Source organism: Mustelus asterias, chromosome 31, assembly GCF_964213995.1.
Source record: "Mustelus asterias chromosome 31, sMusAst1.hap1.1, whole genome shotgun sequence".
Classification (NCBI taxonomy): domain Eukaryota; kingdom Metazoa; phylum Chordata; class Chondrichthyes; order Carcharhiniformes; family Triakidae; genus Mustelus; species Mustelus asterias.
The window spans coordinates 5,604,216-5,628,204 of record NC_135831.1 but is presented as its reverse complement, the minus strand read 5'-3'; the positions used below and the strand labels follow the sequence as shown (position 1 = coordinate 5,628,204).

The 23,989-nt window shown below is 46.4% G+C and overlaps 1 protein-coding gene across 1 annotated transcript in view; it reads right to left on the bottom strand.

The window, feature by feature from the left end:
• Positions 1 to 1,554: 1,554 nt before the first annotated feature.
• LOC144481670 (very-long-chain 3-oxoacyl-CoA reductase-like) overlaps positions 1,555 to 23,989 on the bottom strand; it is a 29,889-nt gene continuing 7,454 nt past the window's right edge. Inside the window, exons 3-10 of the mRNA XM_078200800.1 lie at positions 23,453 to 23,528; positions 19,167 to 19,277; positions 18,472 to 18,539; positions 12,433 to 12,477; positions 10,699 to 10,733; positions 8,509 to 8,590; positions 4,960 to 5,025; positions 1,555 to 1,788 (exon numbers count right to left, since the gene is read on the bottom strand). Of these exons, the coding sequence (XP_078056926.1) occupies positions 1,570 to 1,788; positions 4,960 to 5,025; positions 8,509 to 8,590; positions 10,699 to 10,733; positions 12,433 to 12,477; positions 18,472 to 18,539; positions 19,167 to 19,277; positions 23,453 to 23,528 (702 nt within the window). The 3' untranslated portion in view covers positions 1,555 to 1,569. The remainder of the gene's footprint in view (positions 1,789 to 4,959; positions 5,026 to 8,508; positions 8,591 to 10,698; positions 10,734 to 12,432; positions 12,478 to 18,471; positions 18,540 to 19,166; positions 19,278 to 23,452; positions 23,529 to 23,989) is intronic.

Sequence of the window (23,989 nt, the reverse complement as noted above, 5' to 3'; positions counted from 1 at the left end):
AATACTGCTGGGGGAGACCTATTTTTATAATATAAACAGGGCTCGTTCAATGACTGTGCCAAAAATGAGTTGTAGACACCAAGTGAAAGGCTTAAAAGTTTATTTTCACCCTTAGGAAAACAACACAACCAAAACATTGCTTAACATTTTGCAGCGAAAGCTTTGAGCAAGGCGTATTTTTACTTGGGCGTTCACAGGTTGAACAGGAGATCCTGGATACCCGGCTAGGAATCAATTAGGACGACAAAGTAGTATGAAAATTGTCTATCTCTCCTCCACCACCACCACCACCCACTCCCACACCCTCCCCCCCCACCACCACCACCCCTCGCACCCCCCCCCAACCCTTTCAGCCACCGAGACTTATGTTGTCTTGAATTTCTTCTGCCATTTCTCCACTGTTGCCAGTCTCTGTTTGGAAAAGTCCTTCAGCCTATTAAGGCTGAACTGAGTCAGTCGGAGCCATTCCGGAAACAGCCTTTCGATGAAGAAGTGCTGGAGAAACAAGAGATCAGGAAAAATTAGCGTCTGGTCTCAACGCAACAATCATCCCAATTCCTATCACATACTTCCATCTTCTTGGAAAAACCGCAGGTCAAGTTCTGAAGAGTAGAGGCCCCTGGAGTATAATCAGATATTGGGACTGCTGAGACATACTGGGACACAGCTTTTCAGAAACTGATCCCTCTCTTCCACCTCCCCTACAACCCATTCTTACCACGAAGACAGGGAAGTGGCTCCCAGGCTATTCTACCATGTAGGGTTGGGAAGAGATATGGAGGTTAATATAGCCAGGCCTGATGCACACATTTCTACCATCTACACACGTGACTGAATAGCAGAATTCTGGCTGGTACACCTCAGCCATCCGTCCAGCAACAAGGCCAATTTCCATTCCCCAATTACCTCGCAGGCCAAGATGTGGAGATGCCGGTGTTGGACTGGGGTGGGCACAGTAAGAAGTCTCACAACACCAGGTTAAAGTCCAACAGATTTATTTGGAATCACGAGCTTTTGGAGTGCTCCTCCTTCAAGTGAGTGGAGAAGTAGGTTTTACAAACACGGCACATATAGACAAAGACACAATTGCAAGATAATGGTTGGAATGCGAGTCTTTTCAGGTGATAAAGAGAGGGATAATCATAGGTTAAAGAAGTGTGAATTGTCCCAAGCCAGGACATTTAGGATTTTGCAATCTGACATTGACGCATCTCCAGATGGCTTGAGCGTACATGTCGAGTCTAGGGCAGGTGGCCTTCTGGAGGGGTCCAATTCAACATTTCACATGTCTTTAACATCTGATTATCCCTCTCTCCACTTACATTGTCTGTACCTGTAAAGACCTGATCACCTGAAAAGACTTGAATTCCAACCATTATCTTGCAATTGTGTCTGCTTTCCACCTCCTGCAGTGTCAGGAAGAGGCAGGATAGTGAGGTCCTACCAGTCCACCTGGTATTGGGGCTCTCATGTAACATTCTCATTTCACCCAGCCATCCCCCTATTTTTTCACTGCCTCACCCAACCACACTGATCTTTGCTGCATGCAGTTCACAGGTATCAGTTCTGTCAAAGGTACCTCACACAAAATGGCCGTTTCACATCGAGGTACAGCACAGCAGTAAATTTAGCACTTGCCTGCAAGGCATGGGACCAGCAGCCATTTGTCCGCTCTCTTATCCCAACGGTGTTCAGAGCTTCCTGGACAAAGTCAACTGTATCCTTTATAAAAAAATTGGTTTGCACATCATGCGTCAAGTTGGTGGAGATCATGAGAGGCATCACACACTGAGGGAAAATAAAGATCATCTCAGCCAGTTTATGTACTTTTTGTAATATTTATTTTGGTATGGAAAAAAGATTCTGCCTATTCTACTATTCCGATCATCTCTTGGCTAACCTCACCGTGTGGTGACATGGCAGTGGTTAGCACTGCTGCCTCAGTGCCAGGGACCCAGGTTCAATTCCTGGCTTGGGTCACTGTGCGGAGTTTGCACACTCCCCCCAGCGTTTGCGTGGGTTTCCTGTTTCCTCCCACAGTTTGAAAGACGTGCTGGTTAGCATTGCTAAATTCTCCCTCAGTGTACCTGAACAGGCGCAGGGGTGTGGCAACTATGGGATTTTCACAGCAATTCATTGCACATTAATGTGAGCCTACTAATCAATAAATGTTTAAATTTCACCCCTTACAAAGGGTAAATCCTGTTTACTTGCATCAAATCCTCCAGTTGACTCCATATCAGGCAACACCTCAAATTTTAAATTCTCACCCTAATCTCACTCCTTCCCTATTTCTGCAACCTCCGAGACATCTACATCTGCACTCCTCCAATTCTGGTCTCTTGACCATCCCGAAATTCCCCCACTTTACTATTGCTGGTCAAATACATTGACTCTTCCTCTTTAAGACATGCCTTAAAATCTACTTTAATTAGGCTTTTGGTCATCTGTCCCAATATCTTTCCCGTCTCTCTCTCTCCCCACCCACCTCCCCCCCGTATTTTGTTTGGCAACACTGATTTATCACATTTAAAAAGTGCTATATAAATGCAAGTTGTCATCCAATTCCAGATCAGAGATACAATGTTCTTGGGACATTCCCAAGAACTGACAAACATCTTTGAAGTAGATTGGATACAGGGCTCAGTAAAGCCCCTTCCTGCACAATTGAGATCTGGGTACAGCATATAAGAGTGTGCCTTCACCTCAGAAGTAATTCACCTTGGGATCTTTCTGTTGCCCAGGTCATCTATTTGAAGCTTCTGGAGTGTGAATCATCATAGTGCAGAAGGAGGCCATTCAGCCCGCTCCAACAACAATCCCACCGAGGCCCTATCCCCATATATTTACCTCACTACTGCCCCTGACACTAAGGGGCAATTTAGCACGGCCAATCCACCTAACCCGCACATCTTTGGAGTGTGGGAGGAAACCCATGCAGACACGGGAAGAACGTGCAAACTCCATGAAGACAGACAGTCAATGGGCAGCTCAGATTCAGAGCCACAAAGAACTGCTCGCAAATTTTGGTAAACGAGTTTACAGCACAGGAACAACCCATTCAGCTCATGGGACCTAATCCAGGGTTTATTCGTGCTTCACATGAACGGAGACAAATTTGAAGAAGAAGCATAAATCGAGCAAAGACTGGTCAGAAGATTGGGCAGAATATAAAGAATAGCGTCGAATGGCAAAAAGGAAAAATTATAGTATGAGAAAACATCAGGGAGGGAGTAATTTAGGAAAATTACAACACCAGGGGAGTGTCGCTGAATATATTGTTCCTGTAACGCAACATATTTACCCTACTAATTCCCCTGACACTAGGGGCAATTTAGCATGGCCAACAAACCTAACCCGCACATCTTTGGACTGTAGGAGGAAGTTGGAGCACCCGGAGGAAACCCACACAGACACGGGGAGAACGTGCAAACTCCACAAAGACAGTGGCCCGAGCCAGGAATCGAATCCAGGTCCCTGGAGCTGTGAGGTAGCAGTGCTAACCACTGTGCCACCTATGTCCTGATGGACTTCATCCTAGATTCTTTGGCTAGTGAGATAGTTTTTAATTTTCCAAAACTCCCTAGATTCGGGGAAGGTTCAATCAGATTGGAAAATAGCAAAATGTAACTCCTTTATTTAAAATAGAAGGAAGGGAGACAGAAAACAGGAAATTACAAGCCTAACGTCTGTCGTAGGGAAAATGTATAAGAGATTTTATGGCAGGCCACTGAGAAAATTCAGGGCAATCACGCAAAGTCAACGTGGTTGAATAGGAAATCACGTTGAGTCTAATAAATTGGTTAAACATGCACTGTACTGTGATTTCTAGAAGGCATTTGATAAGGTACCACAAAAGGTTATTAAGTAAAATAAATGTTCCTGGTGTAAGGGGGGTGGGGGGGGGGGGGGTGGTGAGTGGGGGGCAACATACTGGCATGGAGAGAAGATTGGCTAGCTAATGGGAAACAGTAGGCATAAATGGGCCTTTTTCTGGTTGGCAGGGTTTAACAAGTGGTGTGCCACAGGGATCGGTGCTGGGACCTCAACTTCTTACAATTTATATCAATGACTGGGATGAAAAGACCAGCAGTACAACTGCTAAATTTGCTGATGACACAAGAAAGATAGTAAGAAAGTAAGTTGCGAAGAGGACAAAGAGTTTACAAAGTGGAGTGGGTCGTGATCTGGTAAATAAAATATACCGTGGGTAAATGTGAAGTTGTCCATTTTGGTAGGAAGAATGTTATCCAAAACGGTAAGAGATCTGGGTGTCCTAGTGCATGAATCACAAAAGGCACGTCCAAGACATTAGGAAATCAAACAGAATATCATTTATTGGGAGGGGAGTTGGATAAAAAGTAGGGCGGTTAGACTACAGTTGTAGAGGGCACTGGTGAGACCACGTTTGGAATACTGTGTACAGTATTGGTCTCCTTACTTAAAGGAGGTAAATGCATTAGAAGCAGTTCAGAGAAGGTTGACTGGACCAATACCAGGAATGGGTGGGCTGCCTTATGAAGAAAGGTTGGAGAGGCTAGGCCCATAGCCACTGGAGTTCAGAAGAGTTGAAATCTTTAAGATTGAGGGGGTCTGAGGGTGGATGTGGAGAGGATATTTCCTCCTGTCGGAGAATCTGGAACTCACTTAAAAATGAGTTGCTCATTTAATCTCACCTGAAAGACACAAGCATCGGCAGTGCAGTGCTCCCTCAGTCTGAGAGTTACTAGGCTCAATTCCTGAACACAGGCTTGAAACCAGAACCGTCTGATGTTCAGCCAAGGCCAACAGCTCAAAGTAAATGAGGTGAAGCACCACATTATTGAACAATCGTCTGGTTAGGAAAACTATGAGCGCACTCAACTCACCTACGTTCGGCATCTGACAATCCATCACACCTACTTTGTGTGAACTCTTGTTTACAATTCCCAAAAGAAAACTGAAGTAATTTTGCCATACCTGTACGATAATCCCATTATTCTTGTACTCTGCATTCAGTGCCCGAGAAAAGAAGTCAATAAAGACCTATGAGGAAAAAAAAATCTCAGAGCCCAATTAGTTAATGATCTTTCATCCTGTAGCCCTCTTTGTCCACAAAACATTCAAGCAATGCTAAACCTTTAGAACAGCCACAGGTTTGTGTCGTGGTGAGACAGATGCCAAGATCACGAAGAGGGAGCGAAGAATTTCAGTTGTAGAGACGAGGAGGGCGAAGGTTGTTCATCTTAGATGAGTGCAGAAAAGAATAAAGGCAGAATTAACTAAGACATTCAAAAACATGAGAAACTATTGTGACAAGAACAAAGGACAACAAAGAACAATACAGCACAGGAACAGGCCCTTCGGCCCTCCAAGCCCGCGCCGCTCCCTGGTCCAAACTAGACCATTCTTTTGTATCCCTCCGTTCCCACTCCGTTCATGTAGCTATCTAGATAAGTCTTAAACGTTCCCAGTGTGTCCGCCTCCACCACCTTGCCCGGCAGCGCATTCCAGGCCCCCACCACCCTCTGTGTAAAATACGTCCTTCTGAGGTCCGTGTTAAACCTTCCCCCCCGCCCCCTCACCTTGAACCTATGACCCCTCGTGAACGTCGCCACCGACCTGGGAAAAAGCTTCCCACCGTTCACCCTATCTATGCCTTTCATAATTTTATACACCTCTATTAGGTCACCCCTCATCCTCCGTCTTTCCAGTGAGAATAATCCCAGTTTACCCAATCTCTCCTCATAACTAAGCCCTTCCATACCAGGCAACATCCTGGTAAACCTTCTCTGCACTCTCTCTAAAGCCTCCACGTCCTTCTGGTAGTGTGGCGACCAGAACTGGACGCAGTATTCCAAATGCGGCCAAACCAACCTTCTACACAACTGCAACATCAGACCCCAACTTTTATACTCTATGCCCCGTCCTATAAAGGCAAGCATGCCATATGCCTTCTTCACCACCTTCTCCACCTGTGACGTCACCTTCAAGGATCTGTGGACTTGCACACCCAGGTCCCTCTGCGTATCTACACCCTTTATGGTTCTGCCCATTTATCGTATAGCTCCCCCTACGTTAGTTCCACCAAAATGCATCACTTCGCATTTATCAGGATTGAACTCCATCTGCCATTTCTTTGCCCAAATTTCCAGCCTATCTATATCCTTCTGCAGTCTCTGACAATGTTCCTCACTATCTGCAAGTCCAGCCAATTTCGTGTCGTCCGCAAACTTACTGATCACCCCAGTTACACCTTCTTCCAGATCGTTTATATAAATCACAAATAGAAACACAGAGTGTGATGGCTATGACATACAGCTCACAGTCCCCAAGCTGGAAACAAAAGACTCAAAACCCCAGTGAGTGTGAATGACTCCATCTCTTGTTGTTTTTACACTATCCTGTGAATTTGCAAATGTTTGAGATGAGACATCGAAATGTAATTATCTGAAGCAGACATGGACAAATACAATTCCTCTGGAAGATAAAGCAAGTAGGGTACTTAAGGGTTGTAGCAACCAGGAGAGAGGGGAAAAAAGACCACATTGATAGGGCAACCAGCTTCAGTCTTTTTCAGTACTGTCTCTCTTTTAGGAGAATTGTGCCCAGATTTGCAAAGTAACCATCCGGAGAAGAGAAATCTACTGCAACTAGAGATCTTTGGGAGTAAAAAGATGTGCGGGTTAGGTTGATTGGCCAGGTTAAAAATTGCCCCTTAGAGTCCTGAGATGCGTAGGTTAGAGGGATTAGTGGGTAAATATGTGGGGGTAGGGCCTGGGTGGGATTGTGGTCGGTGCAGACTCGATGGGCCGAATGGCCTCCTTCTGCACTGTAGGGTTTCTATGATTTCTATGAAAAAGTGGAAATCTGCTCTATTCGGCTTTCCAGGAAGACAGCTGAACAAATGGCCACAATGTGGAAGTATTACATCAAGACTAACCAAAGAATAGCTAACCGTATACTCAATCTTTGTTTAACCTCAGAAAGCCTGGTCAATTCTTTACAATCTGAAAGTAAACAGTGGGACCTCTGCAGCATTGGCAAAGCACATTCCCTCCAAATTCAAAACAAATAGAAGCCCTGTTTTACAGTCAGGCCTGGAGTGGCAGCAACGGGGAGTCACTTCAACCCCTCCTCACATGGGCATAACACTCTGGCCAGATGGGCTGATCACAAGACGATAAAGGTAACTGGCCAAAGAGTCAGCAGTGAGATAATTCACACAGATCATGATCTGGAAGGATTGTGGAAGCAGATTCACTTAACTTTTCAAAAGGGAATTGACTTGAAGGCGGACAAATTGAAGGTCTATGGTGAAAGAGGGACATAGATAAGATGCAAGACTGGGCGGACAAGTGGCAGATGGACTTCAACCCAGATAAATGCGTCGTGGTCCATTTTGGCAGGTCAAATGGGATGAAGGAGTACAATATAAAGGGAAAGACTCTTAGTACTGTAGAGGATCAGAAGGACCTTGGGGTCCGGGTCCATAGGACTCTAAAATCGTCCCCGCAGGTGGAGGAGGTGGTTAAGAAGGCGTATGGTGTGCTGGCCTTTATCAATCGAGGGATTGCGTTTTGTAGTCCGGGGATAATGATGCAGCTATATAAGTCCCTTGTCAGACCCCACTTAGAGTACTGTGCTCAGTTCTGGTCGCCTCACTATAGGAAGGATGTGGAAAAGATTGAAAGGGTGCAGAGGAAATTTACAAGGATGTTGCCTGGATTGAGTGGCATGCCTTATGAGGATAGGCTGAGGGAGCTCGGTCTTTTCTCCTTGGAGAGACGAAGGATGAGAGGAGACCTAATAGAGGTGTATAAGATGTTGAGAGGCATAGGTCGGGTGGACTCTCAGAGGCTTTTTCCCAGGGTGGAAATGTCTGCTACGAGAGGACACAGATTTAAGGTGCTGGGGGGTAGGTACAGGGGAGATGTCAGGGGTAAGTTTTTCACACAGAGGGTGGTGGGCGAGTGGAATCGGCTGCCATCAGTGGTGGTGGAGGCGAACTCAATAGGGTCTTTTAAGAGACTCCTGGATGAGTACATGGAGCTTAATAGGATGGAGGGTTGTAGGTAGGTCTAGAAGGTAGGGATGTGTTCGGCACAACTTGTGGGCCGAAGGGCCTGTTTGTGCTGTAGTTTTTCTATGTTTCTATGTAAGTTTCTATGAAAGAGCGGGGGGGGGGGGGGGGGGGGGGGGCAGCTGGGACTTATTGGATAACTCATTCAAAGAGCCATCACTATGGACTGAATGACCTCCTTTGGTGCTGTAACATTATGATTCTACTTCAGTTGAAGATTTCTACATCGAACAGAAAAACCACTTGTTTACTATGGGGGGGCCCCAAATTGCGAACATCCACACAGGTCAGGCTGCAGTTTCATGCATTGTCCAAAAGATCTCCATCGTAATAGTGCGCTTGAAGCATCAGCCTAAATTATACGTTCAAGTCTCTGGAAAAAAGGCTAGATCTTGCAACAATCTCACTCAAAACGTTATCTAGTTAAAGAATATGTTGTTAAATACCTTTGTCGCACAATACATGGTGATCAGTGGATGAGGGTGAGTCCCAGCTTCTGAAGAAATGTTGATGATGATGCCTTTCTTCCTGTCAAGTCAAAACAAAAGCACTAAATGCAAAGGCTGAGACAAGGCAAGTTGCAGACCCATGGTACAGCAACAAGATTGGGAAGAGTGGGAGAAAATGGAGGGGAGAGGGAGGAGATTCATTTGAAAGACCGCAGCTCCAAAAGGACAAAAGAAATTGCAGTGTCAGCTTAGGTGCTCAAATCTTAGTGCGCGTGAGTCCTAAATTCACCATTCAGACTGCCCCCACCTCATGTGAGCTCTGCCTCTCCCACCCACTGCCACCTCACCACAGGGGAAAGTTTGGGATTGTCAAAGTGTCAAGGAGTTGAATTATACAGCTGCTAAATCTGGTCAGAAAATGCCAGTTGCTATTCACATTTCAGATGTGCATTTCCATAACATTTAGTTACATAGAAATCATAGAATCCTACAGTGCAGAAAGAGGCCATTCAGCCCATCGGGTCTTGACCAACCACAATCCCACCCAGGCCCTATCCCCATATCCCGACATATTTATCCGCTAAACCCTCTAACCTTTGCATCCCGGGACACTAAAGGGCAATTTAGAATGGCCAATCAACCTAGCCCGCACATCTTTGGAGTGTGGGAGGAAACCGGAGCACCCGGAGGAAATCCACGCAGACACGGGGGGGGAGAATGTGCAGACTCCGCACAGACAGTGACCCGAGCCGGGAATCGAACCCGGGTCCCTGGAGCTGTGAAGCATCAGTGCTAACCACTGTGCTACCGCGCCGTTACAAAGGGAATTTCACACCCTGCTACACCTGGAAATTTTAAAGGGCTGAATTTTACCGCAGGTATAGTGCTGCAAAGTTGGTGTTTGTAAAATGCTAAGAGGTGAAAATGTTGCATGGTCCCTTTAAAATAAAGGTAGTGTTTTTAAAAAAAAGATGCAGGTGAGTACACAGACTGAAACATCGTATCACAGGCCAAACAGGAGTGTTGCAGAGACAACAGGCTGTTTTTGAATTTTGCCCATTCAATTTAAATTAGGCACAATAACAGCAGCCTATTAGATTTAAATTTGATGTTTTGGTAACCCGAGAACCAATCCTATTGTGGGGATGTTAGTATGTCATCAGGGGTACAAGAGACAGCTCCCAGTTCCAGAGAGATTCAACAACTGCTCTCTGCCACAGCTGGTAGCCTTTAGCACAAAGCCTCACCTGAATAGAAAAGGTGCCAAAAAGACAGATTTCAGAGAGAAGAAAGACTCTGGAAGATCACAAACCTGGTTGAATGTTTTTTTTGCTAATAAGTGGGAATTGTAATTATCTAAACAGCACTCCATTAGAATAATGTTTTTTGGTTTGTTAATAGTTTACTTAACCTGTTCGTTGTTAGTTAAGTAAAATGTTTGTTGATTTTAAGAGAATCTCAAGTAGTTATTTTGATTTAATCACTAAAGGTTGCTGTGATCATACTGTTTCTCACACACTAACAGATGAGACAAGGTAATCCTCTGAGTGGTTAAGTGTTAGCTCTCAGGGGGGATCAACTTCCCCTTTATAACATAGGCACTGAGCCCGCACTTACCAGCAGCAGCTCTAGCTTGATGATTTTGCTGTAGAAAGTCTCTTAAGGTGGCACGGTGGCAGTGGTTAGCACTGCTAACCACTGTGCCACAATGCCAGGGACCTGTGTTCGATTCCAAGCTTGGGCCACTGTCTGGGCAGACTCTGCACAGTCACCCCGAGTTGACGTGCGTTTCCTCTGGGTTCCCCCCACAGTACGAAAAACATGCTAGTTAGGGTGCATTGGCTGTGCTAAATTCTCCCTCAGTGTTACCCAAACAGAGTGTGGCGACTGGGGGATTTTCACAGTAACTTCATTGCAGTGTTGATGTAAGCCGACTTGTGACACTAATAAATAAACTTTAAACTTAAATCCTTACAGCAGGCAAGCAAGGCCCTGATGCTATTTGTCTAATTCAGAGCCTGGGCAGCTCACCAAGGGGCTGTGTGCTTCCAAGGCAGGCGGAAGACCTCAGAAGCACCTGAAAAATGGTGGTCTCGGAAAAAATGTAAAGTTAGGGGGGCCGAAGGCAATAGGTCCTGTGAAACAGGTAATAAAGTAACCTCCCAAATAATGAATCTGCTGTCATACCTTTTCAACATGTGGGGTAGAACAATTCTGGTCATCTACCAAAGAGGACAGAGGCATGAGTTAAACATTACACAAGATAGAAGTATTAAAGTCTATAAGATGCCATTTTGGTCGTGCATAAGCCAATGTTACAATTATTGAAATTAATTGATTCAAAGAGAACAGGGGAGCCTATTTTAGATTTTTAAGATTTGGGTGTTGTACACAACCGGTTTTTTCCAATGTTTGCTACTGTTTAAATGCACTGTATGGCCACACACACGGTTAGTGTGGTACTTCTGGGCTGTTGCGTGGCCATGCACGCCTGTGGCTTAGCAAGAATATTACTCACAACACAGTCCTGGCAATACAACTTGGCACTTATAGACCCCATTTATCACAGTAAGACACTGCACAGAAATGATATCAAAATTTGACACACAAAGCTGTATTTGGATCTAGAAACAGACCAAAAGGCACGTGCAACATGGCTTCTTTAAGTAAAGACTGCATTTATTGCGAACATGATGCACACACAGTTCCAGTTTAGCGCTTGCTTCACTGTGAGTGATAAAGGAGGCAGTGGCCAGGAGCAAAGATGCTCATATCGGTGGTTAAGGCAATATCCTTTCATTTCTAATTGTAGTAGATTGGCTGGAGTGCCTGTTACTCACAGAGAGGGGTTGGTTTTCTAAGTTGGGGTCCCAGTCGGACTCGGGCCTCCGGCAGTGAGTTTAGTCCCAAGTTGGGAGAGGTGGGATGGTGCAGGATGAAGGCATGAGGCGGAAGAGGGAGGATGGCAGATGTTCATGGGGACATCACTGATGTCATGTGCAGAAGGCACTGGCAGACTGGGCACAATGGAGTGACGCAATTGGAATTCTGCACACACACAGACCTGTGCGAAGGTGCAGACAGCATCAGTGGCCATCTTGCGTTGCCAAGAGACGTGACTCTTTTGGCTTTGCAAACTCTCTCTGCTGGTACAACTCTGCAGTGTAGCTTTAAGTGAACAATATCTACAAGCTGCAGTTTCGAAACCCCAATGCACTGCAGTTTGGTGACCAAAAAGAGTATCTTAGAGGAGACAGAGGAGCCCAAACATTAGTGAAGTCACTGTTTAGGAAATGCAGCCGCCAGTTTATGCAAAGTAAGCTCCCCAACAGCAAGGGGATAAGTGGTCGGATAATCTGTTTTGATGATGTTGCTGTATAAATACTGACCAGGGATAACTCCACTGCCCTTCTTTAAGATAATGCCGCAGGAGCGTTCCATCCACCTCGAGGCAGGCAGGATTAACATCTAATTTGAAAGATGGAGCCTCCAACAGTGCAGCACTGCCTCAGCACTGCGCCGGGTGAGTCAGGCTAGAATGATGTACTCAAGTGTCTGGGGTGGGAATTTAGCCACTGAGCTAAGTCTGACATCTAACTAGTACCATATTAGAGGTGATTTTCTGTAAGCGGCTCACACCCAGCAAGATCTGCGTTGTGATCCTATGTCGGACACATCAGGTAGAATCACAGAATCCTACAGTCCAGAAGATGCCATTCGACCCATCGAGTCTGCAGCAACTCTCTGGGTGGTTGGAGCTCGTAACAGCCAGAACTGGTCTTCTTTGCCCCTCAGCCAGGGAAGATTCCTGCTGTAGATGTTACGCTGCAATGGCAATTGTATAACCCTTCAAAAAAGGCAAACAAAAATAGTAACGTCTCTTTAAAACTAAACAGTACGCCTTCATATTTGAATGCTTACCATCAGTACAGAAAGTACATTGCAGTTCATTATATCAAGAATTTCCTGAAACATAAAAACAAAAAATCCTTTGTAAAAGTTCTCTAAGTCACCCGATTTTACGTGCCTTTGTTTAAATTGGCCTCCATTTCTCAGTGTACCCCATCCTAATATCACTGAGGTTCGTGGGAACACTCGGGTACCCTGCTGAATGGACAAACAACATGTGTGAGCCCACGACAAGCAAGAGTCAGTAGACAATTGACCATTAATTCACCCTCAATTCTTTGATCAAATGTACAAAAGTACCATCCCCCGACTGCTCCGAATCACTGTCCAGGGACACAAAGCTCAGAAAGGACTAAGCCTGGCTGTTCCAGAATCAAAAAAAAAAGTTAACTCCACCGTTCTTTCTTCCAACGGAGGTGGCCCAATAGCATGCTGCCCTGGTTTAAAAATGGGATGTGCTCTGCTCTTTCAAAAGCACATACAGATATGGTGTGACACAAGGAGAGGGGCATTACATCATGCAACACACAATGCAGTACTCTGCTGCCAAGGTTCAGTTGCACATCGCTGCATGTGGCCTTTTTCAGATCAATTAGAGACTAGATGCTTTTAGTAGGCCCTCGGGTCAATTGGAAACATGAAGGCCTGTTTACACTTCAGATGCCACATGTAGAGAATTTCTCCACAATGCATAAGCTATTTTGCAGTACACTCTGACCCTTTCATCAGGCCTGGCTAGGGTTGCCAACGCCTGTTGGACATATTCCTGGAAATTGATCACACCGATCTCCCTGGCAAGTTGGCAACTGCAAGACCAGCCCCAGAAGAAACACTCCCACAGAGCAATGTTTTCCCCATGCCACACTTGTTCTTTGACCATCTGCTGCCAAGGGAGGGCCCAAAACCAGCACAATATCCAAATTCATTTCAGGAGTGAGATAGAGAATCTGATGAACTGGTGCGGCAACAATAATCTCTCCCTCAATGCCAATAAAACGAAAGGGATTGTCATCGACTTCAGGAAGCATAGTGGAGAACATGCCCCTGTCTACATCAATGGGGACGAAGTAGAAAGGGTCGAGAGCTTCAAGTTTTTAGGTGTCCAGATCACCAACAACCTGTCCTGATCTCCACATGCCGACGCTATAGTTAAGAAAGCCCACCAACGCCTCTACTTTCTCAGAAGACTAAGGAAATTTGGCATGTCAGCTACGACTCTCACCAACTTTTACAGATGCACCATGGAAAGCATTCTTTCTGGTTGTGTCACAGCTTGGTATGGCTCCTGCTCTGCCCAAGACCGCAAGAAACTACAAAAGGTCGTGAGTGTAGCCCAATCCATCACGCAAACCAGCCTCCCATTGAATTGGTTTACTGCCAATGAGTGTTGCTCGGGCTGCAGTGGAGAGTGACAGTTGGTGTCTCAGTGTGGGAGTGCTGCTCGGGCTGCAGTAGAGTGTGACAGTTGGTGTCTCAGTGAGGGAGTGTTGCTCGGGCTGCAGTGGAGAGTGACAGTTGGGGAAGTGTGGGGAAGTTTTTTGTTTTCTTTTTTTCTTGCTGGTAATGGCTTCAGGGATGGCAGTTCAGGCAGTATGCTGCATCTCCTGTGGGATGTATGTGGTGAGGAAATCCAGTAGTGTTTCAGGAGATTTTAGTTGTAAGAAGTGCATTAGATTGCAGCTTCTGGAGGAGCGTGTAAAGGAGCTGGAGGGGGAGGTAGAGGAACTCCGCATAATTCGGGAGGCGGAGGTGGAAGTTGATAGGAGTTATAGAGAAATAGTAACTCCTAGAAATGAGGCTTGGGTCAATGCCAGGAGGAGGGGTAAGAAGCAATCGGGAAGACAATCCCCTGGGGCGGTTCCCCTCCATAATAGGTTTTCGGTGCTGGAGGCTACAGTTGAGGAGGAATCAACTGAGCATAGAGAGCAGATCTCTGGGGGTGAGCCGAGTGAGAAAGCTCAGGTGGTTAGGGGCTGTAAAAGACTGGGCCTTGTGATTGGGGACTCCACAATTAAGGAGACAGATAGGAGGGTCGGAACTAAAGGTAGGGACTCAGGGTTGGTGTGTTGCCTACCAGGGGCTGGGGTCCGGGATGTGTCTGACAGGGTATTCAGGACTCTTAGGGGGGAGGGAGATAAACCACAAGTTATTGTACATGTGGGGACACACGACATAGGGAGGATAGGGGAAGGGGATATTAGGCAGGGATTTATGGAGTTGGGGTGGAAACTAAAGGCCAAGACTGACAGAGTGGTTATCTCTGGACTCTTGCCTGTACCACGGGATAGTTTAGAGAGGAATAGGGAGAGGGAAGGTTTGAATTCATGGCTGAGGGGATGGTGCAGGAGGGAGGGGTTCAGGTACTTAAGCAATTGGGGCTCGTACTGGGGAAGGTGTGACCTCTATGAGAAGGATGGTCTACACCTTAATCAGAAGGGGACCAATATCCTGGGGGGTAAATTTGCTAAGGCCATGCAGGGAGGTTTAAACTGATTCGGGGGGGGGGAGGGATCCTGAGTAGTGGGGCTGAAAGTGAGGGATGCATGGATGGGGACTGCAATGCACGGCATTGCAGAGGTGGGGTGGAGCAAGGTTTGAAATGTGTATACTTCAATGCCAGGAGTATTCGCAATAAAGTGGGTGAACTTGCAGCGTGGATCAGTACCTGGGACTTCGATGTTGTGGCTATTTCAGAGACATGGATAGAGCAGGGGCAGGAATGGATGCTGCAGGTCCCGGGGTTCAAATGTTTTAGTCGAAGTAGGGAAGGAGGTAGAAGAGGGGGAGGGGTAGCATTATTGGTCAGAGATTGTATCACAGTGTCAGAGAGGAGGTTTGATGAGGACTTATCTGTTGAGGTAGTATGGGCGGAGATTAGAAATAGGAGAGGAGAGGTCACCCTGTTGGGAGTCTTTTATAGACCTCCTAAAAGTTCTAGAGAGGTTGAGGAAAGGATTGCGGAGTCAATCCTTCTTAGGAGTGAAAGTAATAGGGCAATTGTTATGGGGGATTTTAACTTGACTAATATTGACTGGAATTGTTATAGCTCTAGCTCGTTAGAGGGGTCAGTTTTTGTTCAAAGCGTGCAGGAAGGTTTTTTGACTCAGTATGTAGACAGGCCAACTAGAGGTGAGGCTATATTGGATCTGGTGCTGGGAAATGAGCCAGACCAGGTGCTAGACTTGGAAGTTGGTGTGCATTTTGGTGATAGTGACCACAATTCGGTTACGTTCACCTTAGTGATGGAAAGGGATAGGCATGAACCTCGGGCCAATGGTTTTAGCTGGGGGAAGGGTAATTATGAGGCTATTAGGAGAGAATTAGGAAACATAGGTTGGACTAGGAGATTACAGGGACTGGGAACGTCCGACATGTGGAGTTTTTTCAAGGAGCAGCTACTGCGAGTCTGTGATAGGTATGTCCCTGTCAGGCAAGGAGGAATTGGTAGGGCTAGGGAACCGTGGTGCACCAAAAAAGTTTCTTTGTTGGTTAAAAAGAAAAAGGAGGCTTATGTTCGGATGAGACGTGAGCACTCGGGTAGTGCACTAGAAAGCTTTAGATTGGCTAAGAGGGAGTTGAAGAGCGAGCTTAGAAGGGCTAAAAGGGGACATGAGAAGACTTTGGCGGATAGGGTTAAAGAGAATCCTAAGGCGTTCTATAGGTATGTCAAGAACAGAAGGTTGGTTAGGGCAAGTTTAGGGCCAGTTATAGATGGCAGAGGGAAGTTATGTGTGGAACCGGAGGAGATTGGTGAAGCATTGAACCAATATTTCTCTTCGGTGTTCACGCAAGGGGACATGAATATAGCTGAGGAGGACACTGGGTTGCAAGGGAGTAGAATAGACAGTATTACAGTTGATAAGGAGGATGTGCAGGATATTCTGGAGGGTCTGAAAATAGATAAATCCCCTGGTCCGGATGGGATTTATCCAAGGATTCTCTGGGAGGCAAGAGAAGTGATTGCAGAGCCTCTGGCTCTGATCTTCAGGTCGTCGTTGGCCTCTGGTATAGTACCAGAAGATTGGAGGTTAGCGAATGTTGTCCCATTGTTTAAGAAGGGGAACAGAGACTTCCCCGGGAATTATAGACCGGTGAGTCTCACTTCTGTTGTCGGCAAGATGTTGGAAAAAATTATAAGGGATAGGATTTATAGTTATTTGGAGAGTAATGAATTGATAGGTGATAGTCAGCATGGTTTTGTGGCAGGTAGGTCGTGCCTTACTAACCTTATTGAGTTTTTTGAGAAAGTGACCAAGGAGGTGGATGGGGGCAAGGCAGTGGACGTGGTATATATGGATTTTAGTAAGGCGTTTGATAAGGTTCACCATGGTAGGCTTCTGCAGAAAATGCAGATGTATGGGATTGGGGGTGATCTAGGAAATTGGATCAGGAATTGGCTAGCGGATAGGAAACAGAGGGTGGTGGTTGATAGTAAATATTCATCATGGAGTGCGGTTACAAGTGGTGTACCTCAGGGATCTGTTTTGGGGCCACTGCTGTTTGTAATATTTATTAATGATCTGGATGAGGGTATAGTTGGGTGGATTAGCAAATTTGCTGATGACACCAAAGTCGGTGGTGTGGTAGACAGTGAGGAAGGGTGTCGTAGTTTGCAGGAAGACTTAGACAGGTTGCAAAGTTGGGCCGAGAGGTGGCGGATGGAGTTTAATGCGGAGAAGTGTGAGGTAATTCACTTTGGTAGGAATAACAGATGTGTTGAGTATAGGGCTAACGGGAGGACTTTGAATAGTGTGGAGGAGCAGAGGGATCTAGGTGTATGTGTGCATAGATCCCTGAAAGTTGGGAATCAAGTAGATAAGGTTGTTAAGAAGGCATATGGTGTCTTGGCGTTTATTGGTAGGGGGATTGAATTTAGGAGTCGTAGCGTTATGTTGCAACTGTACACAACTCTGGTGCGGCCGCACTTGGAGTACTGTGTGCAGTTCTGGTCCCCACATTACAGGAAGGATGTGGAGGCTTTGGAGAGGGTGCAGAGGAGGTTTACCAGGATGTTGCCTGGTATGGAGGGGAGATCCTATGAGGAGAGGCTGAGGGATTTGGGATTGTTTTCGCTGGAAAGGCGGCGGCTAAGAGGGGATCTTATTGAAACATATAAGATGATTAGAGGTTTAGATAGGGTGGATAGTGATAGCCTTTTTCCTCTGATGGAGAAATCCAGCACGAGGGGGCATGGCTTTAAATTGAGGGGGGGTAGTTATAGAACCGATGTCAGGGGTAGGTTCTTTACCCAGAGGGTGGTGAGGGATTGGAATGCCCTGCCAGCATCAGTAGTAAATGCGCCTAGTTTGGGGGCGTTTAAGAGATCCGTAGATAGGTTCATGGACGAAAAGAAATTGGTTTAGGTTGGAGGGTCACAGTTTTTTTTTTTTTAACTGGTCGGTGCAACATCGTGGGCCGAAGGGCCTGTTCTGCGCTGTAATGTTCTATGTTCTATGTTCTATGTTCTATGCCCGCTGCCTCGGAAAAGCAGCCAGCATAATTTAGGACCCCACGCACCCCGGACATTCTCTCTTCCACCTTCTTCCATCGGGAAAAAGGTACAAAAGTCTGAGGTCAGGTACCAACCGACTCAAGAACAGCTTCTTCCCTGCTGCTGCCATCTTTTGAATGGACTTACCTTGCATTAAGTTGATCTTTCTCTACACCCTAGCTATGACTGTAACACTACATTCTGCACTCTCTCCTTTCCTTCTCTATGAACGGTATGCTTTGTCTGTATAGCGTGCAGGAAACAATACTTTTCACTGTATCCCAATACATGTGACAATAATAAATCAAATCCTTCTCCCCTATGTACTCTATGAACAGTATGCTTTGTCTGTATAGCGCACAGGACACAATACTTTTACTATATCCCAATATATGTGACTATAATAAATCAAATCAAACATTTGCCTTTTATAACCACAAGAGGGTGATTTACATGCCAACTTCCTGAGGTGAGTATTCTGACTGACCACAGAAAACTGCCCTCAGGAGCAGCATGAATTAAGAGGTGGAGAATGGCAGATCTGAAGCAGCGTACTATACCTTTTCAACATCTTCGACATCAAGAAAGTAACACGGGAGCACCTGGTACGTTTTCCCAACATTGTTCACTGAAACAAGGAAAATCACAAATTAGAACGGAACCCACATGTCCAGCTCTTTGACCTCTTCCACTGGCTTCTATTACTGACTGTACCCATCAACTTCATAGAATCCCTACAGTGCAGGAGGCCACCATTCGGCCCATCGAGCCTGCACCAACAACAATCCCAGCCAGGCCCTATCTCCACAACCCCATGTATTCACCCTGCTCATCCCCCTGACGCTAAGGGGCAATTCAGCATGGCCAATCGACCTAACCTGCACATCTTGGGACTGTAGGAGGAAACCAGAGCACCCGGAGAAAACAAACGCCTACACGGGGAGAACATGCAAACTCTGCACAGACAGTCACTCGAGGCCAGAATTGAAACCGAGTTCCTGGCGCTGTGTGGTCACACTGCTAACCACTGTGCCACCCACAGTGGTCTTGTCTCTCACTTTCCCAGTCCCCCATGATACTGATGTGAAGTAAAACTAATTAAACTTGAATTGATGATCATTCTGTGTAAATTACCTGATGAACACTTTTTTTAAAAAACACCAGATTAGATCATCTACATTAAACCCCCTTTCTTCAGTCTTTGATGTTTCTTACATTTCCTCAAGTCTAAATGTGGGGAAGGCATTGAGGTTACCCAGGATTCCGATGTTCAGGTCCTTCAGCGCCGCCTCGATTGGTCCATAGATTTCAGCACCAGAAGTGAAGTTGGCCTGAATGATCTTAGTTTTCTTCCGATGCTGCTGTTCTGCAATTATTCAGAAAGGAACAAGTTGTCATCACACAGGGTTCCAGGATCACCCCACATGCCCGCTCACCCAAACACACAATGATACAGAACAGAAGGAGGCCATTCAGCATGCTCTGTACCTAGTCTCACACCCTTTCATAGAATCCTTACAGTGCAGAAGAGGCCATTTGGCCCATCCAGTCTGCACCAACTGACAAATCTTACCCAGGCCATCTCCCCAATCCCATCCCTGTAACCCACATTTCCCATGGTTAATCTATCTAACCTACACTAAGGGGCAATTTTCATAGAATCCCTACAATGCAGAAGGAGGCCATTCGGCCCATCGAGTCTGCACCGACCACAATCCCACCCAGGCCCTATTCTCGTAACCCGACATTTTTCCCCTGCCAATCCCCTTGTCACTACGGTCAATTTAGCACGGCCAATCCACCTAACCCGCACATCTTTGGACTGTGGGAGGAAACCGGAGGAAACCCATGCAGGCACAGGGAGAACGTGCAAACTCCACATAGACAGTGACCCGAGGCCGGAATTGAACCCGGGTCCCTGGCATTGTGAGGCAGCAATGCGAACCACTGTGTCGCTCTTGTTCTTTCCCCATGACTCTGCAACATTTGCCCCTTCAAGCATCAGGTTTCAAAGTTCTACTGAATCTACTTCTTTCAGGCAGTGCATTTTAGAATATAATAAATTGTCACTTAACCCTCGTTCTTTTACTTAATCACCTAAAATCTGTGACCTCCAGTTACTGACCCCGCTGCATCAGGGAACAGTTTCACATGATTTACTCAAATGACGTCAAAACTTCGAATATCTCTACTTTCTCAGAAGACTAAGGAAATTCAGCATGTCAGCAACGACTCACCAACTTTTACAGATGCACCATAGAAAGCATTCTTTCTGGGTGTATCACAGCTCGGTATGGCTCCTGCTCTGCCCAAGACCGCAAGGAACTACAAAAAGTCATGAATGTAGCCCAGTCCATCACGCAAACCAGCCTCCCATTGACAGTCTGCACTCCCCGCTGCCTCAGAAAAGCAGCCAGCATAATCAAGGTCCCCACGCACCCCGGACATTCTCTCTTCCATCTTCTTCCGTCGGGAAAACAAAAATACAAAAGTCGGAGGTCATGTACCAACCGACTCAAGAATAGCTTCTTTCCTGCTCCCGACAGACTTTTGAATGGACCTACCTCACATTAAGTTAATCTTTCTCTACACCCTAGCTATGACTGTAACACTACATTCTGCACTCCCTCGTTTTCTTCTCTATGAATGGTATGCTTTGTCTGTATAGCGCACAAGAAACAATACTTTTCACTGTATACATGTGGCAACAATAAATCAAATCAACAGTCGATAAATCTCAATCTAATTTCCTCGCTGAGATGAATGATTCCAGCTTTTCCACATAAATGGAACTCCTATACTTCTGCTGAGATTGTGGAAATTCTCTGCACCCTCCCGAAATTGGGCAGTCTGGAATTGTACACCAAACCCCAGCTGGGGCCTAGCAGCTTTGAACCAAAAGCCAACCTGTGAGAAGTAGGATTCTTACCCTAGCACAATATCATTCCTTTCAGCTGAGTGTGGACTGTGAATTGGGGGAAAATGCATGAAAAGATACAGCCAGGTTTGCGTCAAATAATCCTTTTTCAGAGCACTTCAATTGTTTTAAAACGTTAAGTTTTAACCGCAATAGCAAATGTTTTCTTTTCCCACACTGCAGTCCTGTCTCCATGGTTGGCATAGTGATAGCCAAGTTCCGCACACACAAGGACGGCCTCAACCGGGATATTGGGTTCATGTCACAATATTTGTAACTCCCACAGTTGCGTGGACCTGCAGAGTTTCACTGGCTGTCTTGTCTGGAGACAATACACATCTTTTTAGCCTGTCTTGATGCTCTCTCCACTCCCATTGTTTTGTTTCTTAAAGACTGGATTAGTTGTAAGTATTCGCATTCCAACCATTATTCATGTAAATTGAGTCTGTGTCTTTATAAATTCTGTTTGTGAACAGAATTCCCACTCACCTGAAGAAGGGGCTTAGAGCCTCGAAAGCTTGTGTGGCTTTTGCTACCAAATAAACCTGTTGGACTTTAACCTGGTGTTGTTAAACTTCTTACTGGCATAGTGGCATAGTGGTTAGCACTGCTGCCTCACAGCGCCAGGGACCCAGGTTCAATTCTGGCCGCGGGTGACTGTCTACTTTCTCCCCGTGTCTGCATGCGTTTCCTCCGGGTGCTCTGGTTTCGTCCCACAGTCCAAAGATTTGTAGGTTAGGTGGATTGGCCATGCTAAATTGACCCTAATGTCAGGGGGACTAGTAGGGTAAATGAGGGTTACAGGAATCGGGCGGGACGGGGGGGTGGAGAATTGTGGTCGGTACAGACTTGATGGGCCAAATGGCCTCCTGTATGGCAGGAATTATTTTATTAAGTGATGTGCAACCATTAATTTCTGAGGTTTTCATTGAAGATGCAACTCACCAAGCTCATTCAACAGCACCATCTAAACCCACACCTCTACCACCCAAGGAGCGATGCTTGGGAACACCTGCAAGTCCTTCTCAAAGCCACACACCATCCTGATATGGGACACTGTTCCATCACTGTTGTGGGGTGAAATTCTTGGCACTCCCTCCCCAACTTTGGGTGTGCCAGCGTCAGGTGGACAGTAGCAATTCAAAGAAGTGGACTCATTATCACCTGCGTGAGGGCAATTAGACATGGACAGCAAATGCTGGCTTTGCCGGCGACATTCACATCCCATGAAATAATTTTTAAGAATACCAGTGAGTGCAAGGCAGATGTGAACTCTTGGAGCAAAGGAATCTCCCCTCCTCTCCCAGAGACACTGACCCTCAAACGGGTGCTTTGTCACAAAGTGCTGCCTTGGGTACAATTCGACAGACAGGACCATCATCCAGTTGCAGTCAGCGCTCATTGGATGGTGAACAGTGGAAGCATGGCTGATTTTTAACCCCTCTGTAACCCAGGAGTAGGGGCTAATTAAAGTTTAAGTTAGTCTCACAAGCAAGCTGACATTAATACTGCATTGTGTTAGGGGCGGCACAGTGGTTAGCACCGCTGTGTCACAGCGCCAGGGACCCGGGTTCAATTCCGGTCTCAGGTCACTGACCGTGTGGAGTTTGCAAGTTCTCAGTGTTTGCCTGGGTTTCCTCCGGGTGCTCTGGTTTCCTCTCACAGTCCAAAGATGTGCGGGTTAGGTGGATTGGCCATGCTAAATTGGCCCGGGTGTCAGGGGATTAGCAGGGCAAATATGTGGGGTTACGGGAATAGGGCCTGGGTGGGATTGTGGTCGGTGCAGGCTCGATGGGCCGAATGGCCTCCTTCTGCACGATAGTGATTCGATGAAGTTACTGCGAAAATCCCCTGGTCGCCGCACTCGGCGCCTGTTCGGGTACATTTGAGAGAATTTAGCACGACCAATGCATCCTAACCAGCCCGTCTTTCGAACTGTGGGAGGAAACCGGAGCACCCGGGAGAAACCCACGCCAACATGGTGAGAACATGCAGACTCCGCACAGACAGTAACCCAAGCCAGGAATCGAACCCGGGTCCCTGGCGCTGTGAGGCAGAAGCGTTAACCACTGCGCCACCTTTATAACCTTTTGTTACTCTTGATCAGCAGGAATAATGCAGAAATAACACCATGACCCAGCTCCTGTGCCCAAATAGGGGCTACGCAGTGGGGTCAGTTTTGAATTTATTTTTTAAATTGGCCCCTTCACCTATGTACTTTATTTCTAATCAAAAAAGCCAATTCAAATTAAGTCCAATCATGGTCCCCACACGAGGGACAAACCAGATCCAAGCTGACAAGGCAAGGATCTTGCATCCCACCTTGGTCGCGATCAAACAAGATCCAGGCTGATGGATCCTTCCCCTCCCCGGGCTTGATCTAACGCTTCATCTTAGCCAAAAGGTTCAGATGGCTTTGAAAAATTGCATCAGGTTGAGTCTCGGCTTAACCTCATTGGCTGCCCTGACCTTCACTCCATCCCAGCCAATGACAAATCACGATCGCAGGCACGCCCCCAGTGCAATAGGCTCACCTCGTCACCCGTCTGACCACTGCCGGGTAAAGTAAGCAGACACATTGTGCTCAGCGACGGCCTGCTGTGGGAATCTCCTATGGTTCTCACCTATTTCCTCTGCTGTGGCTCGCAGCTTTTCCAGTGAGCGGCTGATCAGCACCACATTGAGACCTCTTCTTGCCAGCTGAGAATCAGGAAAAGAAATGCATTAATCGAGTGCCCCACGCGTTGGTAAAGACCACGCACTGGCCAAATTGAGCAGCATGGAGAGATCTGGCTGTAATCGGATAACACGATGTCTGAGTAGAAGAAAACTAGGAGTTCTCTGCCCTGGTACGATGCGGAGACAAATGGATCAGACAGATCTCAGTTACCATCTCTGCTGAAGTACATCAGCCAGGACACTGGGGGCATCACGGCTGCACCAAGTATTTTTAGAGCTTCCCATTCCCACTGTTCCAATTCCTCTCCAGTGGATATCCGAACTATTAAACTCCCTTTGGCTGGGTTCAACCGAGAGGAATTGATAAGAACTGGAGGATGGTGATCAACACAGGTGGATAAGGTGGTCAAGGAGACAGACAGTATGTTTGCCTTCATCGGCCGGAGCATTGAGTATAAAAGTTGGTGAGAGTTATGTTACAG